Here is a 20,759-nt window from a genome sequence, read left to right on the forward strand (position 1 = left end):
CAACATTAGCAATKTCTACACTGTATTTCTGATMAATTTKRTGTTATTTTAATGGATAAAAAATTWGCTTTTCTCACAAAAACTAAACATTTCTTAGTGACCCCAAACTTTTGAACGGTAGTGTAAGTCTGTAATGTCTATGTTAATGTTTTAAATGTATGTACATTTTAAAGTCGTTGTCTTTTTCGTTATGTGTAGGACCCCAGGAAGACTAGGTGTTGCCATTGGCGTCGGCTAATGAGGATCTTAGCAAAAATCATCATCAGGCTTGTGACTCTGCAAACTTGTTGGATGCATTTGCAATGTTTTTGGGTGTCTTTCAGATTATGAGTGAGAAAGTAACAGGGGGTTAAAGATCATACCCCCAAGACATGCTAATCTCCCCTGTTATTGGTAATGGTGAGAGGTTAGTATAGGTTAGTCTTGAGGGTATGATATTTGACCCTTTGTAACTCTCAATCATCATTATTTACGATTCATTCAGGATTATAAGTAATCATGGTAGAACATTGACGTAGAAGTGTTTAGAAACATATTCTATTCTTATTTATAATAAAAGTGACTCCAAATGACACAATACATTATTTAGAGCGAATTTGTTCTTAACTAACTTGTCTAGTGAAATAAAGGTTAAATAAATAAAAAATATTTTGGGCACAAAATAATCTGAAATACAACCAAAACGGTCTGAAAATGTTTGTAGAGTCACAAGCTTGATGCAGGAATATGGGACCAAATACTACACTTTTGACTACTTTATTTATAAGAATCTTTAACTTTTTGAAGATAAACAAAATCTCTTTCTCTGAGCAATTGTATTCATATAAAATAATAGAATTTCCMATTTTTGGAGCATACAAATAGCTTAGTATTTGAACTATTTATTTTACACAGTCATTATTGCTCATCTTTATCAGGGSTGTTAATMATTTTGRATCCCGCTGTATATCAATCCAATTCAACTCATCAATTCTATACATGACTGGTCTAGTATGTGCATGTGATCCATATGGACACTGGACAGATAGGGTATAGGGTTACTGGCCATACACATTGACTCTGTCTGCAGGAAAAATCCTCCAATTTCCTGCAGACACGGAACTTCTACCTTCCATTGTAAWAGCAGGGTATAAACGGCCAGATGACTTCCATTACCTCCCTAGTCTGGAATAAAGAATGATCACAGAGTCGTCCACACCTGCCAATAGTTAAAGACAGGGGTTCCAACATGGCAGTCATATGTGATTAGTGGTAGAAAATCAACTCATAAAACACTTATATATAAACTGGCCTCCAGGTCTTGGCCTTTCACTCTTTTAAAAACCTGGTTTTACTGTATGATATTTGTTGGAGCTGTTTGCTACAGTGCCTTCAGAAAGTATTCAGACCCCTTGACTTATTCCACATTTGTTTTGTTACAGCCTGAATTCAAAATGTATTAAATGATTTATTTTATTTTTCTTACCCATCTACATGCAATATCCATAATAACAAAGTGAAGACATGTTTCTAGAAATGTTAGCAAAAKTATTGAAAATAAAATACAGAAATATGTCATTTACATAAGTATTCACACCCCTGAGTCAATACTTTGTAGATGCACCTTTGGCAGAGATTGCAGCTGTGAGTCTTTCTGGGTAAATCTCTAAGAGCTTTCCACACCTGGATTGTGYAATATTTGCCCATTATTATTTAAGAAATTCCTCAGGCTCTGTCAAATTGCTTGTTGATCATTGTTAGGTAACCATTTTCAGATCTTACCATAGATTTTCAAGTAGATTTAAGTCAAAACTGTAATCACTCAGGAACATTCACTGTCTTCTTGATAAGCAATTCCAGTGTAGATATGGCCTTGAGTTTGAGGTTATTGTTTTGCTGAAAGGTGAATTGGTGGAAAGCAGACTGATCCAGGTTTTCCTCTAGGACTTTGCCTGTACTTAGCTACATTCTGTTTCTTTTTTATCCTGAAATGATTACAAGCATACCCATAACATGATGCAGCCGCCACTATGCTTGAAAATATGGAGTGGTACTCACTAATGTGTTGTATTGGATTGGCCTCAAACATAACACTTTGTATTCAGGACAAAAAAAATGTATAGCTTTGCAAAATTATTTGCAGTATTACTTTAGTGCCTTGTTGCAAACAGGAGACATGTTTTGGATATTTTTTTTCTGTAAAGGCTTCCTTCTGTTCCCTCTGTCAATTAGGTTAGTATTGTGGAGTAACTACAATGTTGATCCATTCTCAGTTTGCTTGCTCTCACGACTTACGTACAGTAACCTAAGCTATCCCTCATCGCAAACCTACAGTGCTGAAACAAAAAACCCTCAACACTCAAAACCTAACTGCTCTGCTGTGCCTGCTCTGCTTCGACTTCTCGGACATTGCCTCCATTGTCTGYGAAATAAAAGTTTGAAGTAACAAAATCTACCATCAGACATGTAAGCTCAGACAGGTACATGGGATGTGCTCTTTCAAGGTGGTGTGCACTCTTCCTGGGATGCATCCCAAATGGCACCCTATTCCCTTTATTGTGCCCAGAGCTGGTCAAAAGTAGTGCACTATATAAGGAATAGGGTGGCGTTTGGGACGCAACCCTAGTCCTAGCTGGCTGTGAGTGGAGAACTGTGAGGGGCTCTGTGTGCTGGGAGCCCAGGCTCAGGAACGGGGGATCCAGTTGCAGGGAGCTGAATCGACGCTCTGTTGGGGCTCGACTGGACACTGTCACTGCGTGTTTGTTGAGGGCGGGTCAATGAGGACAGAGGAATTTCACAGCACASGACTGCAGCAGCAGCAGGAGCAGGGTAGGCAGTATCCGAAAGGCCAGCAGATGGCGACATTTAATCTGGATTGATGGTTTCAATTTACCGTCCAAACGCATTGTATGCAGCCGGCAATACACTTGTATCCCTGTGGACTGGTTAGTACCTAAAACATTCTCCATTCAGGCTGCAAAGGCATCGATTTCCTCCTWAGATAATGTCAAGGCAGAAAAAAAACTGGGAAAACATGCATACTTTCTTTATGAAACACCATTTTCCACCACCATGCTAGTGGCTAATAGTACTCCTGATGTTGTGCCCTGCCCATCTGGAACTCGCATTCCTAGGCATTAGCCACTTTAGCATTGTGATGGAAAATTGTGTTTTATAATGTCTGCATATTTCCCCCTTTTTTTTYCACCTTCTCTCCAATAAATCTWGTTAAGKAGGAAATCGATGCCTTTGTAGCTTAAATGGAGAATGTTTCGGTTCAAACCGGTCCACGGGGTATAGGAGTGTATTTGCCAGCTGCATACAATGCGTTTGGATGGTAAGACTGAAACGACTCAATATCGCCATCTGCCGGCCTTTGGGCTAGGTAAGCAGCAGAGCTCTACACTGGCTCCGGCTCACAGGCATGAGCGTACATACAGTACTGACTGTAGGTAAGGTGGGCAGGGAGGATAGGCAGCTATATGGCCTGGAACACTAAAAAGTCAGTGAACAGCACAGGATACAATAAAAAATAAATAAAACAAATAATAATAATTTATTCAACTTCTCTAGCGCTGTTCATTACAAATATTATCTCAAAGCACTCGAAAAAGCRAAACAAACACGAATCAAATAATACAGATATATGTTAGAGTAGGTCTGGAGTTTGATTTTGAGCCCGAGTTTAACGTTTTGGGTRTTTCAAGCCTGCAACAGATGGAGCGATAGTTAAGTTGGAAGCAGAGGCAGGAGGTCAACAGGGGAGATGAGCATGTCCTCTGCAGGCAGGCAGCACAGTTCACTCTTCATTCAAGGCGTCTCGCCACCCCGCCATTTGACTGTGACTTCTCCGTAGCAATTGGCTCTCTGGTTTTGTAGAACAGGATAAGGATGACAGGCAACTCGTAACTTCAGAGGAAATCTCCTGAGCAATGAAATCGTCACTGTCAGCTTGTCAGGCATGCATGGTAGTCCTCTTCATTGGGTCAGGAGAACGTAGAAACAACCAAAAATTGGCTGGTGTACAATACACTATCTAACTAGCCTGGTACTGYAAGGACTAAGAAGGAATAAGGAGATACTTTATTTTGTAGCAGGTATTGTTTAAAACATTTTTTTTTATAGCTATACCTGTTTCTCTTTTACATTTCCCCTAATGTAAATGTACATTTGCTGTGTTGGAGAGAAGTGAAACACCAAGGTGGCACCAGGCACCTTGCCCCAGACAAAACAAGTGTGCTGGGTAAACAAACAATCAGCCATGCAGCTGCCTACAGTCTAGACCTGTCACCTGGCCCATAAATAACTGGAYAGCTGAAGGCTACTCTTACCTATCCAGAGACAAGGCCAACATGGACTCAGGGGTAGAYGTAACATAGTAAATCCAACACTCACTTAGTATRATAGGTATGGTATGTATTAATTTGTGCATGTCCATCATCCATTTCATATGATATGTATTACAATGTGTATGATGTTATGAATTGAAATTCGTACAAACTGTTACAAATCGCAAAACGTATGATATGTTACGAATTCGAATTTGTTGTCGCTAACGTTAGCAAGGTGGCTAATGCTAATGTTAGCTATGCTAGGGGTTAGGAGTTAAGGTTAGGGTTACGAGTTAGGTTCAAGGATTAAGGTTTAGGGGAAGGGTTAGCTAACATGCTAAGTAGTTGCAAAGTAACTCAAAAGTAGTAAGTAGTCGCAAGGTTGCTAATTAGCTAACATGCAAGTTGTCCGTGATGAGATTCAAACACACAACTTTTGGGTTGTAAGTTATATGCCCAACCAACATWCCTACTTTCGTTTTCGCCTTATTAAGTACCCTTCTGTCTTGTGTAACCATCCCAAACATAACATATACTAWTTTGAGYGTAATGGATTTACGTTTACTATGTTAAGTCTAGTCTATGAGACCAGGCTGACAAGACTGATTCTGATGAAGTCAGAGGTCTAGGTCATGTATGGCACTAAATTAAATCTGCATACATGGTCTACTTACTAAGGAAAAGTGCAATTTTAGAAGGTTTAGCATTCCAAGCAATACACACCTTCCAAAGAAATGTCTCTTCTTCTTTACACCATTCATGTGTGTTACATTTGTTTCCTCCTTCAATATCAGCTGAGGCGAAAGAAGGAGGTGTGTTTCTCTGAGTCCCGAGCAGAGAATTCCCTCACTCACTCCACGATATCTTGTATATTAGAAACGTCGGCGTACAAGGCGGTCGCCATACATTCATTTCACCGTGCTCGTATGAGTGTGTAAGAGATTGTACTTCTCCCCACAGACATTTACCTGGAGTCGGTTCTTTCGCGCGGAAAAGTAACACTCCGATGGAGCTCTGTAGGTCGAAGTTTCTTCTATGTAAAGAACTCCTGAAGGAAGATAACGGAACGACATTGAGAAAGGAGGAAGACACGTTATTGATCTCTTATTACCGGTGCTTTTTTGGTTCCCTTTCGAAGTTTTAAGGATCAGCTGCAATGGAAATGATTTGCGTATGTCTCATGCCACTCTGGACCGTTGTAAAAACTCTTAAGAAAGAATGAAGTAACCGCTATGGAGCCGGACAATGCCCTGTACTCCAAACTCAAAACAGCTGGAGTTGGGGGGTGAGTACAAATTATCCAAACAAAACAGCTCTCCCCTTCATCTCTTATCTATAAGATTGATCATGATTTAACTCACTTCTGAACATCTGTGCAGCTGTTTTAACTCCAATGCGTTTCCATACATTCCAGAAGAAATGCATGTTCACTTTCTTGAGAGCACACAATAATACAAAGTTGGAATCATGTCTGTGTCAATGAATGAATGATCCCTATTATGTGAAGAGAATTCCCTCACTCACTCCGATCCCAATGTGTGGGCTAATCTTTTTCCTTACTATTTTCATTTTGGATTTCTCAGCTATGACATAAACACGTTATTTGTCTGAACTACWAGCCTATATTTTAGAGTAGGGGTTCCCAAACATTTTTAYTGAAGCCCCCCTKCCAGCATTGGGGATCTATATTTCTGTGGGCACAAGCACTGTTCATGACACAAACTGTTCACACCCCTCTTGTTGGCAGAGAGAACATTTTGCAGGTTTAAAACGTATTTCCTGCAATTCTACATATTTCGTCACGGGGTGCCGAGAACATTTAGCCRTTTTAAAGCAATTGTTTTGTAGCAATTCTATACATTTTGTCATGTCTAATGTGTATTCATGTGATATTTGAGTGACTCAAATATTACAACAAAATMTAGCTGACATGGGCTAGTTGATCTGGACATTTCTGACAAGTTATAAATAGCTCTCTAAGGCAGGGTTTCCCAAACTCGATCYTGGGGCTGATTCAAATAACCAACTCACCATCAAACTTGGTTCTGGGGGCCCAGAACCGAGTTTGGGAAACCCTGCTCTAAGGTATGCACTGACGGACATGACAAGAGGAAAACTGGTGATGCACTACCCAATTTTGAAAATGCATCCTACTATTACAACTTTCAAGAGTCAGTTGAAAGCCGGAGTTCCTTAAACATTTTTTTTTATATGTGATTTGTTGAAGAAAAAGCCCTTTTAATAAAGCCATAATAACACTTGTCATGTGTCCTAGGCTACTGTTGAGGAGAGGCATTTTTAGCAGGGTCCGAAAAAAATGGGCATTTTAAAAATGAACTTCATGCAATTCTACGTCATTTACATGATAAAATACATTAGCTGAATCTTATTTAATACCACACAAATGACCGAAATGAGTGGCTACTCTGACACTGACAAACTGAGATCAATCTGGTCTTGAATTCAACAAACAATAGCCCAGGCCAATGAAGTGACAAAGAGATTGTACAATATTAGGAGTTAATATACACTATATATATATAGGCTATGTAGGCTACTAAATACAATTTCCAGTGGCACGCTGACTCAACTAATGATGATGAATAAGCCATAGGCTTCTACTCACTGTGATGACCGATGCACACGTCTTGGCAATAGCCTATCTCAAGATGAGCTACTTTGAAAAACAGTGCTGCTGTTTGCAAAAAATTGGGTTATTGATTAAAAAAATATATTTCTATTGGTTCACACGTCTTCTCTTTTCAGCAGTAGGCATTTCCAAACTGTATGTTTTTTCCCAGGGGTTAAGAGTTAGGTGTGTTAGGTGTTAGGTGTGTTTTGAAATTTGCAAAAGGCCAACAGACAGCCACAACCAACCATAGACATATAATCCATAGATGACAGTTCCTATTCAAGTCAGGACTGGCAGCCGTTGCTAGTGTACCCATGAGTTTAATAGTCAAATTGCCAGGATAAGAGGTTCCAAAACCCTCCTATGGATTGATTATATGTCTATGGCCACACCGCAACAAGCTGTATATTTGGCAAGCATGCTGGCCAAATTGCGGCCTTCCCGACTGTAGGCAACCGGTATCTGCCAAAAGCATTTTCCTGGCATGGTTTAGGTCCACTTGTAGAATCTATGCCAACTCGCATTGAAGCTGTTCTGGCAGCTGGTGGTGGACAAACACACTTTAAAAGCTAATTTATGCTTGATCCAAAAATGTGGTTGGAGGGTCCATATGGAGGGTGTGACACAATGCATGCCTCAGGAGGCTCCGCAAGAGGCCAAATTGAGCTCCGTACAGCATCGCCGTGTGCCTCCCAAATGTTGTAACAATGCGAAGGGCTCCGAATAGCTCTGCATTGACATGATTGGTTGATGATAGGTGGGGGAAGGAGGTCCTGTATAAACACAAACTCACTTCCCTCACAACAGCTCTGCCCTGCTCCGCGAAGCGCAAGAAGTATGAAAGCCCTGACTTCTGCAGAGGCCGTATCAGCGTAAATGCTGCACGGCCACTGCTGACGTCAGATTGACCATGCAGCGCCTTTCAGACACTATGTTGGTGTTTCCTTTATTTTGGCAGTTACCTGTATGTGCTAGTGATCAAATGTAATCCACAGTAATTTTTCTGAAACTATTGATCCTCTGTGGCTAAATTATGCTCTCTGGTATATTTTGAACATTGAGAACGGGCTCCTGTGGTTGTATAAAAAAATAATAATGAAAAAAATAATGTGATTTATTTGATTTTATTATTGCCTCTTGGGCCCCCTGTGGACTTGTGCCTGCCCCTGACTCAGACAATTGCCCAGTCACATGTATTTATTATGCAGTTTATTTAAAACATTTTATTAATCAGTTACCCAATCAAGGCAGGGCTCCACAGTTACCCAYGTGTGCCCCCTACCTCCTCTCCTCCCGCATCTGATGATTAGCAGAGCAGCAGCAGGCTGTACACTCATTGAGAACGGGCTCCTGAAACATCTTGTGGTTTTTTTCTACCTCTTGGGCCCACCACGGGACTGGGCCCAGGGGCTTCAGGCCCTGTAAGGCCCTGCATTAAACCGGCCCTGCTTGCAGAAACATTGTTAGAGAAAAGTTGAATAGCCTATGAAAAGTGTTCTGGGTTCCAGTAGAGCTGGTGGCTATATACTATCAATAATTATTATAGTTATTAATGATAGCGATAACACATTTTGGATTTCAGACTGTGCCTTGCAACTTCCAATTCAAAACATTTTCTTTTGAAAGTGTAAGCATTCCCCTTTTTTAAACTCTGCAGTTGTGTACTGCTGCCAAATGAACGCTCTGCAGTTGTGCACTGCTGACAAATGAACGCTGTGGGCGTGAGTTGTTTGGATGGTTTAGAGCAGGGATGGAAACTTTGATGGCGATGGGGGCCACAAAAAAATCTGAACTCATCATAACGGGCCGAAGTTGCTCGTGGGTCTGCGTACCCATAAACACACACATTGTGAGCAAAAYATTTTAGTGGCACCCCTCTTGACAGCAGAGAGACATTTTTTAAGTTCAATTAGAGTTCAATTTGTGCAATATAATTTTTTTGCCATGGTGTGTAGATAAAATGTTGCAGTTTTAAAGCAAGTTTCCTGCAATTATACACATTTTGCCATGGGGCAGAGAGAAATGTTTTTAATATGATATCTGAGTGAAACTGACKATCAAAATCGATGTGGGCACCTCGGCCGGTAATTCGACCATGATAACAAGTTTAGATAGCTGGCCGCTAAACTAATTTAGCAATTGGATTTTTTTTTGCTGACATTGGCTAAGTGACTGACATAACAAGAGAAAATCTGTGACTGCCACAGCCCTAGTTGAGACCCTGACGGAGTTCTTAAAAAATCTCAAAACTTTGTATTCTTAAATCTCACTCTGCTGATTGGCTAGTTCAGTGAGTGGGTGGGGGAATACACAATTCATCAATGCATCATAAGCTCAGCAAAAAATAGAAACTCCCTTTTTCAGGACCCTGTCTTTCAAAGATAATTYGTAAAAATCCAAATAACTTCACAGATCTTCATTGTAAAGGGTTTAAACACTGTTTCCCATGCTTGTTCAATGAACCATAAACAATTAATGAACATGCACCTGTGGAATGGTCGTTAAGACACTTACAGACGGTAGCTTACAGACGGTAGGCAATTAAGGTCACCGTTATGAAAACTTAGGACACTAAAGAGGCCTTTCTACTGACTCTGAAAAACACCAAAAGAAAGATTCCCAGGGTCCCCTGAGCGTGCCTTAGGCATGTTGCAAGGAGGTATGAGGACTGCAGATGTGGACAGGGCAATAAATTACAATGTCCGTACTGTGAGATGCCTAAGACAGCGCTACAGGGAGACAGGACGGACAGCTGATTGTCCTCACAGTGGCAGACCACATGTAACAATACCTGCATAGGATCGGTACATCCGAACATCACACCTGCGGGCAGGTACAGGATGGCAACAACAACTGCCCGAGTTACACCAGGAACGCACAATCCCTCCATCAGTGCTCAGACTGTCCGCAATAGGCTGAGAGAGGCTGGACTGAGGGCTTGTAGGCCTGTTGTAAGGCAGATCGTCACCAGACATCACCGGCAACAACGTCGCCTATGGGCACAAACCCACCGTCGCTGGACCAGACAGGACTGGCAAAAGGTGCTGTTCACAAGTTTTGTCTCACCAGGGGTGATGGTCGAATTCGTGTTTATCGTCGAAGGAATGAGCKTTACACCGAGGGCTGTACTCTGGAGCGGGATCGATTTGGAGGTGGAGGGTCCGTCATGGTCTGGGGAGGTGTGTCACAGCATCATTGGACTGAGCTTGTTGTCATTGCAGGCAATCTCAACGCTGTGTGTTCCAGGGAAGACATCCTCCTCCCTCATGTGGTACCCTTCCTGCAGGCTCATCATGAGATGAACGTCCTGACAATGCCACCAGCCATACTGTTCGTTCTGTGCGTGATTTCCTGCAAGACAGGAATGTCAGTGTTCTGCCAGAGCCCGGATCTCAATCCCATTGAGCACGTATGGGACCTGTTGGAACGGAGGGTGAGGGCTAGGGCCATTCCCCCCAGAAATGTCCGGGAACTTGCAGGTGCCTTGGTGGAAGAGTGGGGAAACATCTCACAGCAAGAACTGGCAAATCTGGTGCAGTCCATGAGGAGGAGATGCACTGCAGTACTTAATGCAGCTGGTGGCCACACCAGATACTGACTGTTATTTTTGATTTTGACCCCCCCTTTGTTCAGGGACACATTATTCCATTTCTGTTAGTCACGTCTGTGGAACTTGATCAGTTTATGTCTCAGTTGTTGAATCTTGTTATGTTCATACAAATATTTACACATGTTAAGTTTGCTGAAAATAAACGCAGTTGACAGTGAGAGGACGTTTATTTTTTTGCTGAGTTTATTACATTCAAACTAGTTGTCGTCACAACTCAGCAAACCTCGATGGCTTATACGCTCTTCTGCAAATATAAATGTTGAATGTAGTGTTAAAATATTGAATGAGGCAAAGGTGCAGAAAGCTGAGGATGTAGAAGTGACTATCGTAGTAGTAAGTGTAATAAGCCTGTGGTCACTTGGTGACTTTCTGCTGTTATTGGGCGCTGGAGTAGCACTCAGTGTCTCCCTGCCTCCCTGGCTGCCTGGCTGGAATCTCCAGGCCTGCAGGTCATTGAGAGGCCTCACTCTGTAAGAGGAAACCGCAGAAGTCAATGAGTTTTTCAGATTGTGGACAAGTAGCTGCGCCGTAACCACATATTGTAAAGCATTCTCATCCAGCTCAAGTAGTCATTGCTGGTGAATACTGCATTGCTGGCGAAACCAAATACAGGCATAACATGCACTTTTACACTTTGGTCTTGATGGATTCCAACACTTATCCAGGCTAACATCCAGGCTGAAAACTACTCAGTGATATTCCCAGTCCATCATTGAGACTCATCCTTTGGCCACATCCACTTTCCGTATCTTAAGTTTGAAGTACGTAGTCATGGTACTGAAAAACAAACTCACAGGATAATATAACCTCGTTATGTATGTGACGTCACTGTCTGACTCTGAACTGGAAGTGCTGACTGATGATTTAGTGTGTTGAGTTTCTTAGTGTTGATGTTTCCAGATGTTTGTCTCCCCCTGCCCTTGTAAATGAAGKACTTTTTCTMATTTTCCCCTTATCTTTGCTTCCTTRATTTCTAAGAACCATTGGCGGGTGTAATGCAATTACAAGCCATTGGAGGCCTTAGTCAGAGGCTGTGTCACAAATTGACTTTTTCAAAATGTTGTTACATTACATCCTTAATCTAAAATTGAGTAAATTGTTTTTTTGCCCTCATCCATCTACACACAATACCCTAAAAAGAGAAAGAAAAAAATGGTTTTTAGTATTTTTGCAAATGTATAAAAAAAAACGGAAATATCACATTTGCATAAGTATTCAGACCATTTACTCAGTACTTTATTGAAGCACCTTTGGCAGTGATTACAGCCTCGAGTCTTCTTGGGTATGACGCTACAAGCTTGGCACACCTGTATTTGGGTAGTTTCTCCCATTCTACTTTGCAAATCTTCTCAAGCTCTGTCAGGTTGGATGGGGAGCATCACTGCACAGCAAGTTTCAGGTCTCTCCAGAGATGATCGATCGGGTTCAAGTCTGGGCTCTAGCTGGGCCACTCAAGGACATTCAGAGACTTGTCCCGAAGCCACTCACTCCTGCATTGTCTTCCCTGTGTGCTTAGGGTCGTTGTCCAGTTGAAAGGTGAACCTTCGCTCCAGTCTGAGGTCCTGAGTGCTCTGCAGCAGATTTTCATCAAGGATCTCTCTGTACTTTGCTTTGTTCATCTTTCCCTTGAACCTGACTAGTCTCCCAGTCCCTGCCTCTGAAAAACACCCCCACAGCATGATGCTGCCACCACTATGCTTCACTGTAGGCATGGTGCCAGGTTTCCTCCAGACGTGACACTTGGCATTCAGGCCAAACAGTTCAATCTTGGTTTCATCAGACCAGAGAATCTTGTTTCTCATGGTCTGAGAGTCTTTTAGGTGCCTTTTGGCAAACTCCAAGTGATCTGTCATGTTCCTTTTTCTGTGGAGTGGCTTCCATCTAACCACTCTACCATAAAGGCCTGATTTGTGGAGTGCTGCAGAGATGGTTGTCATTCTGGAAGGTTCTCCCATCTCCACAGAGCAACTCTGGAGCTCTGTTAGAGTGACCATTGGGTTCTTGGTCACCTCCCTGACTAAGGGCCTTCTCCCGCAATACCTCGGTTTTCTCGGGCGGGTCTTGGTGAATTCAAACTTCTTCCATTTAAAAATGATGGAGGCCACTGTGTTCTTGATGACCTTCAATACTGCAGACATTTTTTGGTATCCTTCCCCAGATCTGTGCCTCGACACAATCCTGTCTCGGAGCTCTACGTACAATTCCTTCGACCTCATGGCTTGGTTTTTGCTCTAACATGCAATTGTCAGCTGTTGGGCCGACAGGTAATGTCCAATCAACTGAATTTCCACATGTGACTCCAATCAAGTTGTAGAACTTTCAAGGATTGATCAATGGAAACAGGATACACCTGAGCTCAATTTTGAGTCTGATAGTAAAGGGTCTGATATCTATGTAAATAAGGTATTTTTTTTATTTTTTTTTATAAATGTGCAAAATGACAAAAAAATCTGTTTTTGCTTTGTCATTATGGGTATTGTGTGTAGATTGATGAGGGAAAAAAGTTATTTAATCAATTTTAGAGTAAGGTTATAAAGTAACAAAATGTGTGAAAAACTCAATGGGTCTGAATACTTTCCGAATGCACTGTAGTGCACTACTTCTGACCAGAGCCCTATGTGCTCTGATTAAAAGTATTGCACTATATAGGGAATAGGGCTCAAGATGCAAAGCAGTCAGAGGGAGACTAAGGGGGAGCAGTACTCACTAGCCCCCCTGTGGGTCAGATTATCTGCCATGTGGATAATTATCTGCCATGTGGAAAGATTAAATGAGTGCAGAAATGAATTGATAAACCTTTACAAACCCTGTTATAACCTATACTCTATTGCAGTGGTGTAAAGTATTTAAGTAAAAATAAGTAGTTTTTTGGGGTATCTGTACTTTACATTACTATTTATATATTTGACAACTTTTACTTTTACTCCACTACATTCCTAAAGAAATAATGTACTTTTTACTCCTTACATTTTCCCTGATACCCAAAAGTACTTCGCTACATTTTGAATGCTTAGCAGGACAGGAAACTTGTCTAATTCACGCACTTATCATGAGAACATCCCTGGTCATCCCTACTGCCTCTGATCTGGCAGACTCACTMARMMMMAWTTYYTYMWTTKKWAAWTKKKKYYKRRKKKTKRAMYKKKSCCCYKGSYWWYCSYWAAWWWYAAAAAACAAGAAAATTGTGTTGTCTGGTTTGACATTTTAAATGATTTATACTTTTACTTTTGATACTTAAGTATATTTAAAACCAAATACTTTTASACTTTTACTCAAGTAGCATTTTACTTTGTGACCTTTACTTTTACTTGAGTCTTTTTCTTTTAAGGTATCTTTACTTTTAATCAAGTATGAAAATGAAGTACTTTTTCCACCACTTCCCTATGGATGAGTGTGTGTAACCATATTCTCTCTCTACCCCACAGGAGAATTCTGATACTCTGGACTATTCTCTATTGTACCTGTTTCCTGGGGCTAGCTCAAGCACACCCTGAAGGTGAGGTTTCATTATTTCATTCTGAAGTAAGGATTTAGAAATCCAATCATGTATTTTTATTGAGTTTTAGTATAGCTGTACAGCAGAATATCGTATTGCATATTGTCAGTGTCGAATTGGTACAGCCTAGTAAAAACATACTTGGAAAGGGTTGGGGCCAAACGTGTATGATTTAATGTAAAGGGGTGAAATGTGGACTGTAAAATGTATCATAACCCAGCTGAAACAGCTTTACTTCATTCAATCCTTCCAAACATAAGTCCTTTATCATTTAACGTGTTTCGTGAAGTTGTTTGAGGATGAACTGTGACAGGGGTCTATCTGTCTGTCTGTCTGTCTGTCTGTCTGTCTGTCTGTCTGTCTGTCTGTCTGTCTGTCTGTCTGTCTGTCTGTCTGTCTGTCTGTCTGTCTGTCTTCTGTGCCTGCTCCTGCCTGCCTGCCTGTGCCTGCCTGCCTGCCTGCCTGCCTGCCTGCTGTCTGTCTTCTGTTCTGTCTGTTCTGTCTGTCTGTCTAGTCTAGAGGCTCAACTGAAGCATGTTTATTCTGAGAGAGGTAACAATCCTTTCTCCAACAGTAGTGGCTATCTCCTATCCTCCTTACTTCTTTCTGGTGTGGAAGTGGAGAGATTGTGGAGATAAAACGCTCTCTGTTCAATTGTGGGAGTGGGAGATGTGTACTGAAGATTCTACGGGGATTATACCTTCTGAATCTTCTGATATCCTTCCCTCTTCTGTCTCCGATGCAACGGCTGCATTTACTGTGGAACTCTGCCAAGATTTTCTAATAAAGGATGTTTGTGGAGATCTGGATGTAATAGGGTCAAACCTAGAGTTTTGGCATTCACTGTCCCCCTTCCTATAGCAGACTACTTACTCCTATTATGTTATTACATTTCATCATGCATCTTTTATGTGCACTTATTAGGTAAATAGCAGACTGTAAAATAATCTCTCAGAACCATTATACAGATAATTGTAAGCTACGGTATCATGGGATATTCTGCTGATGAAGTAAGTTTTTGTTCTTGTCTTCAAGTTCAGCTTCAGTTTGATGTCCTTTCCATGTGTCGGGGGGTCTGTCCAGTGATCATGCCCTCCCTGCCTCCCACTTGGCTGCACATAGAAATGTCACAAATGGCACCCTACTCCCTATTTAGTGCACCACTACGGGCCCTGGTCAAAAGTAGTGCTTCAAATAGGGAATAGGGTGTCATTTGGGACGCTGCATAATGTACAGCCCACCCCCTTCCTTCCCCCCGAACATGACTTATGGCTCAACAGCCCTTAAGAATCATAGCTGCAGTGTCTGTACTGTTCTGTATTTCCTCTCTATTGTAGCACTATAATTCAACTCAGTGTTTAGTTGACTGTTGCCCACATTTGTTTTGCATTAGTCAAGGGGAAGTTGTACTTTCACATCCGAAGCCATGTACTGTAGTCTTTATGTGGGTCACAAAGAGGATTAACCGTTTCAACCACCTTACTTCAACCTGGTGCAGAGAGTTAATTTTTTTTTGGGTGGGGGACAGATACAGAGATGGGGAGATTGACGAGAAAGAGATAGCACAGAAAGTGAGTGGCATAAACAGCAATCAAACTACTCCCTCCAGGGACAATGTGTGGTGTAGGGGCGGCAGCGCTACCTCTAGACCAAGCTGCAGAAACAGGGGGTTGTTTTAATGCTGATCTAAGACGTTTTAAACACCAGATTCAGCCTTTATTGGCCTCAAACAGCATGGTACAACCACTGTACCTGGTGGTAACCAGATGGCTTATTACGGTACCATATTTCAGCTACATTACTCCATGTTAGACAGAGATGAAGGAGAGATGATTTGTATAAAGCAATACACCATTTACTGTAGGTGAGCCATACACTGTTAAAATTGTTTTGTAACACAACAACTAGTGGCAACTGAGCTGCCACCAATGTTAGGGAGACAAAACCTTAACTTTGCTAGTTGTTAAAACACATCATCCTGAAATGTTCTGGAACATGACATGGTGTTGTAACACCACTTAATCAAGAGTTGTGCAATACCTTGCCAGAGATTGGGAAAGCTACTGGAAAATGTTGAAAACACTATAATGGTGTTTCAAATCCTGTCCAGTGCAGAATTATATCCSTTCTTCTGGAGTTTCCAAATACTGTAAATGGGAGTCCCTTCTCTTATTTTGTATTCCCCGCTCTTATATGGTGTGTCACACCGTGTGTGTTGATAAACTCCTCATTGGTAACACCAAAAGGTCAAATGTTAAGTATTATTCTCAAATAAAAGATACCAGAAAAGATCGCTTTATGAAAATACAAATGAATAAGATTGTCCAGGATAATAATTAATRAGTACATATTACTTTTTCAAGACYTGATTTTAAAGCATCAAATGCTTTATTTTTTCTTTGCAAATTATCCAATGACGACAAAACATTAACAGGTCTTTCACATGGTATATTGATAAAGTAAGACAGTTCTAAGATCTGTAAGGTATTTATCATATTCTTCAAAATCAAGAGAATATGGCAGTGGAGGCTGCTGAGGGGAGGACGGCTCATAATAATGGCTGGAGCGGAGTAAATGGAATGGCATCAAACCATGTGTTTGATACCATTCCACTGATTCCGCTCCAGCCATTTCCACGAGCCCGTCCTCCCCAATTAAGGTGCCACCAACCTCCTGTGATGACAGAGTACCACAGTGTGAGTCATAATACCCATAAAACCTAGCGGTCAAACAAGAAAAAAGGGATCCAATTGTTTTTCCACCGTTTATTTTTCCCATAGGGGATTTTAGTAACACTTAAAAAAAGGTCTGGTTTTGTGTAGGCTTACCCTGGCGTGACACTTTGATAACCGTGAAAATCTCTCTAGGACAAGGTGACTTTTATCAATATATTCACCTGTATTTACCCCCCCAGAAAATAAATGCTAATTAGCTGCTAATGTGGCTATCATAATGAATTACAAATGCCATGATGATCTAGACGAAACTGCAGAATCGAGGCAAAGGTTAGAATCTCTGGATTATCTATCTAATGTCAGCTAAATTTAGTAATGTATACATTGGCTACATTTCTTTAACCCTCCTGCTGTGTTCCGGTCGAATTGSACCGAAGTTTTCTCTCTGAAAAATGTAGTTAATTTAATCTAATTGTCATAAGGTTCCATGACTTTGTCCACACAGGGCATATGAACACACAAAATACATTTGGATGATTTTCATTACATTTTGGGTGTTTTACTTAACTTTTGTACACCTGTGTGTGGTGTTCTCGGTCAAAAATGACCGGTCATTAGAAATGAATGGGTGAGACTACAATTAGTGTATAAAATTGAGTTCAGCCACATGCCCATTCATCAGATGGACACACTTCCTTTCCCAGACCCCCACACGCATGTGTGTTTGAGCGCACACACTTAGCACCACACACACACACACACACACACACACACACAACACACACACCACACACACACCAACACACACACACACACACACACACACACACACACACACACACACACACACACAACACACACACACACACAACACACACACACACACCATCACCCCTTCTTGGCTTCCATGGTAACCCCCACGGGAACCTTTCCCCAATAGAACACACCTGTTGGCATTCTCACAAACAATCGCAACATTGTTTCAATAATATATATAACTTTTCTCGCAGCTCTGGTATATAAAGCTTTTTTGAGGCCTTGCTCACAATTCATTCTGTGGCAGCACAATGACCAATCAATATACTGTATGTGAGCCTCTTGATCATATCTTTGATCATGACACTGGTGAGGAGGAGGAGAGTCCTTGTTAAACTTTGACACAAAGTGGTCTGTGATAAATAGCACAAAATGTTTCATCTGAGCATTTGTTATAGCCAAAATAATCCATACATTTTGCTTTTTATTTACTCAAAAACGAGTTGTATGAGCTCAGGTCAATGAGGCCTACAGGCCATAAATAGCAAATAGAAGTTAAAAACTTGTAATGTTCACAAGGAATTAAGTTGATAAAAAGATCTAACACAACATTAGGTGATAATACTGTATATGTATTATTATGGATTCATAATCAGCTATAATGGGGCGTTCATTTTGGACCGGGAACACAGAATGCATTAACATGAACGAACACAACAGGAGGGTTAAATTGACAATTTTGTGAACTGTCTTGTGCAAGTTTTAAATGGACACAATACCTGTGAGCAAAGGTGTCAGCTAGAGATGACGTCCAGGAGCTTGCAGGGATTTGCAGTCTTGCATGATGTCTACTTTGATGCTAATTAGCTTCTTTTTTTAAATTTTATCTGAGAGTAAATAGAGTCGAATATATTGATAAAAGTCACCTTGTCCGAGAGAGATTTATCAAAGGTTATCAAAACGTGACGCCAGGGAAAGCCTACACGAAACACAGCCCTTATTTGAAGTGTTTCTAAAATTGCCTATGGGAAAAATGAATGGTGGAAAAATATTTTGGAACCATTTCCCTCCCTGTTTGACTGCTAGGTTTTATGGGTATTATGACACCTCCACTGTGGGGCTCTATAATATTCAGATATATTCATATATACATTATATTCAGATGGATTCAATCACAGTACAGTTGAGTTACATGATATGATTGACGATTAACAGTTCAGCAGTGGTGGAAAAAGTACCCAGTTGTCATACTTGAGTAAAACTATAGATACCTTAATAGAAAGTTACTCAAGTAAAAGTGAGTCACCCAGTAAAATGCTACTTGACTAAGTCTGAAAGTATTTGGTTTTAAATATACTTAAGTATCAATAGTAAAAGTATAAATAATGTAATATTCCTTATATTAAGCATTTGTGTTTAGTGAGTCCGCCAGAACATAGTCAGTAGGGATGATCACATGTTCTCTTGATAAGTGCGTGAATTTCAAAATGTTTCTGTTCTGCTAAGCATTCAAAATGTAACTAGTACGTTGGGTTGTCAGGAAAAATGTATGAAGTAAAAAGTACAGTATTTTCTTTAGGAATGTAGTGAAGTAAAAGTTTTCAAAAATAGAATAGTAAAGTACAGATACCACAAAAAATTTGTAAAGTAGTACTTTAAAGTATTTTTGCTTAAGTACTTTACACCACTGCAGTTCAGTTGGCATTAGTCTGTGATCCTTGATTGGCTTTGGATAGGATTGACCAGCCGGTGGCTAATATGGTTTTCTGCAGGGAGAGCAATAATGACAGTACACAAATGCATAATTAGTAACTAACTGTTATAATATAAACTGCTAAATGAATATACAATACTTAAACATATCAATAGCAATATGCAAATACATAATGAATAAAACTATGCAAATATAGCAACAAGATAACAATATGAATGTCAAAAGTGGGATGCAATAACATGTAGCATAGTAAGCCAAAGCTAGAACAAGCTTAATTGCAGTGGCTATTTAGTGTAGCATGTAACATGTGGGACAAACATCAAACAATAGATAAAGCTCATTAAGCTAGTAGGAAAACAAGCCAGCAGTATTAACTACAAATCAGGGTTAATTTTTATTTAAAAAATGAATGCAAGAAAGGTTCAAACAATGACGTACTGTATCAATTTACCAGCCAACATGTAGCATCAACAAAACTGATCAATTAATCAAAATGGCTGCTTGACTTGGACTATTAGCATGCTACACAAAACAAATGTTCTTGTTGAATTCCTTGTGAATTCCTTTTCTGTTGACTTCTTTCTTGGATTGTGTTGGAGAGTTTCCCCTGAGTATTTGGTGTGCCCTCACCTCTCTGTATTCGTGAAGGACCCATATTGAGGGGAGGTGACTTCTTTAGTTTTATGGTGGTCCCCCAAAATAATAATTATATAGGTGCATAACACTACCTACTCTATTGGCTGTGTATCAGCCTACTATCCTGCAGTATGAATTCATTACACTATGTGAAAAAAATTACCTTACCAACTAACCCAGCAGCAATTAAAACCTCACCTATTCTACTACTTTGGTACACTCTAATCCTACTGCAGGCTAGCAGCCTGGGAGGATGGGACACTATCGTTCAAAACATCTTCTAACTCCTCTGCAGTAAAATCTTGTATACCCAAGTACTTTTCTGCCGCTGCCACCACAACATTTATCCTCTGATTTATGTTCCATTCCTGCGGTACAATTGGCAACCATGGCCATGAACGGCAAAAAAACAACCATATTGAAGCACATGTTATTCCTATCATTCTTTTTTGGCCTCGGCCTACTCACAGGGATCCTCTTAGTTAGGTCCAGGGTAAGGGACCCTATCTTCCTCTACTACTCTCTTCACTGCCTCAGCATACGACACCTTCTGCACTACTCTGATCTTGGCAACCTCAAGCTGCCTTTCTCTCACGGACACCTCTGATCTCCAGCACAATGGGTACCCATACAGTTTAGTGCGGACCTATTACACCTTTTGTTTGTCTGAATTTGCAGTTTTTACGCACCAGCCAAGCTTCTGGTAGAGATCGATGGTCCCCTTTTTATTTACCCATAAAGTTTACACACACACAACTGTTTCCCTCGATACTACACATTCCTTTGTCTCATGTCATCCTACACATTGCTGCCACATGACACCTAAAACACTAATGGATTTGGGACAAAAGCTCATAGTGTAACGGACAAATCCTAACTTAAGTCTATCTGATAAAGACTGCATCAAAACTCAGTAGTACAGACAGTGTC

General features: G+C 40.7%; 1 protein-coding gene across 2 annotated transcripts in view; it reads left to right on the forward strand.

The window, feature by feature from the left end:
* The first annotated feature begins 5,121 nt into the window (after window positions 1–5,121).
* The window catches only part of col27a1b (collagen, type XXVII, alpha 1b), a 143,468-nt gene continuing 127,830 nt past the window's right edge, over window positions 5,122–20,759 (forward strand). For both annotated transcript variants that reach the window (XM_024003292.2, XM_070447120.1), the window contains exons 1-2: window positions 5,122–5,595; window positions 13,978–14,048. In XM_024003292.2, the coding sequence (XP_023859060.1) occupies window positions 5,543–5,595; window positions 13,978–14,048 (124 nt within the window). In that variant the 5' untranslated portion in view covers window positions 5,122–5,542. The remainder of the gene's footprint in view (window positions 5,596–13,977; window positions 14,049–20,759) is intronic.

This window comes from Salvelinus sp. IW2-2015, linkage group LG15, assembly GCF_002910315.2.
Source record: "Salvelinus sp. IW2-2015 linkage group LG15, ASM291031v2, whole genome shotgun sequence".
NCBI lineage: Eukaryota > Metazoa > Chordata > Actinopteri > Salmoniformes > Salmonidae > Salvelinus > Salvelinus sp. IW2-2015.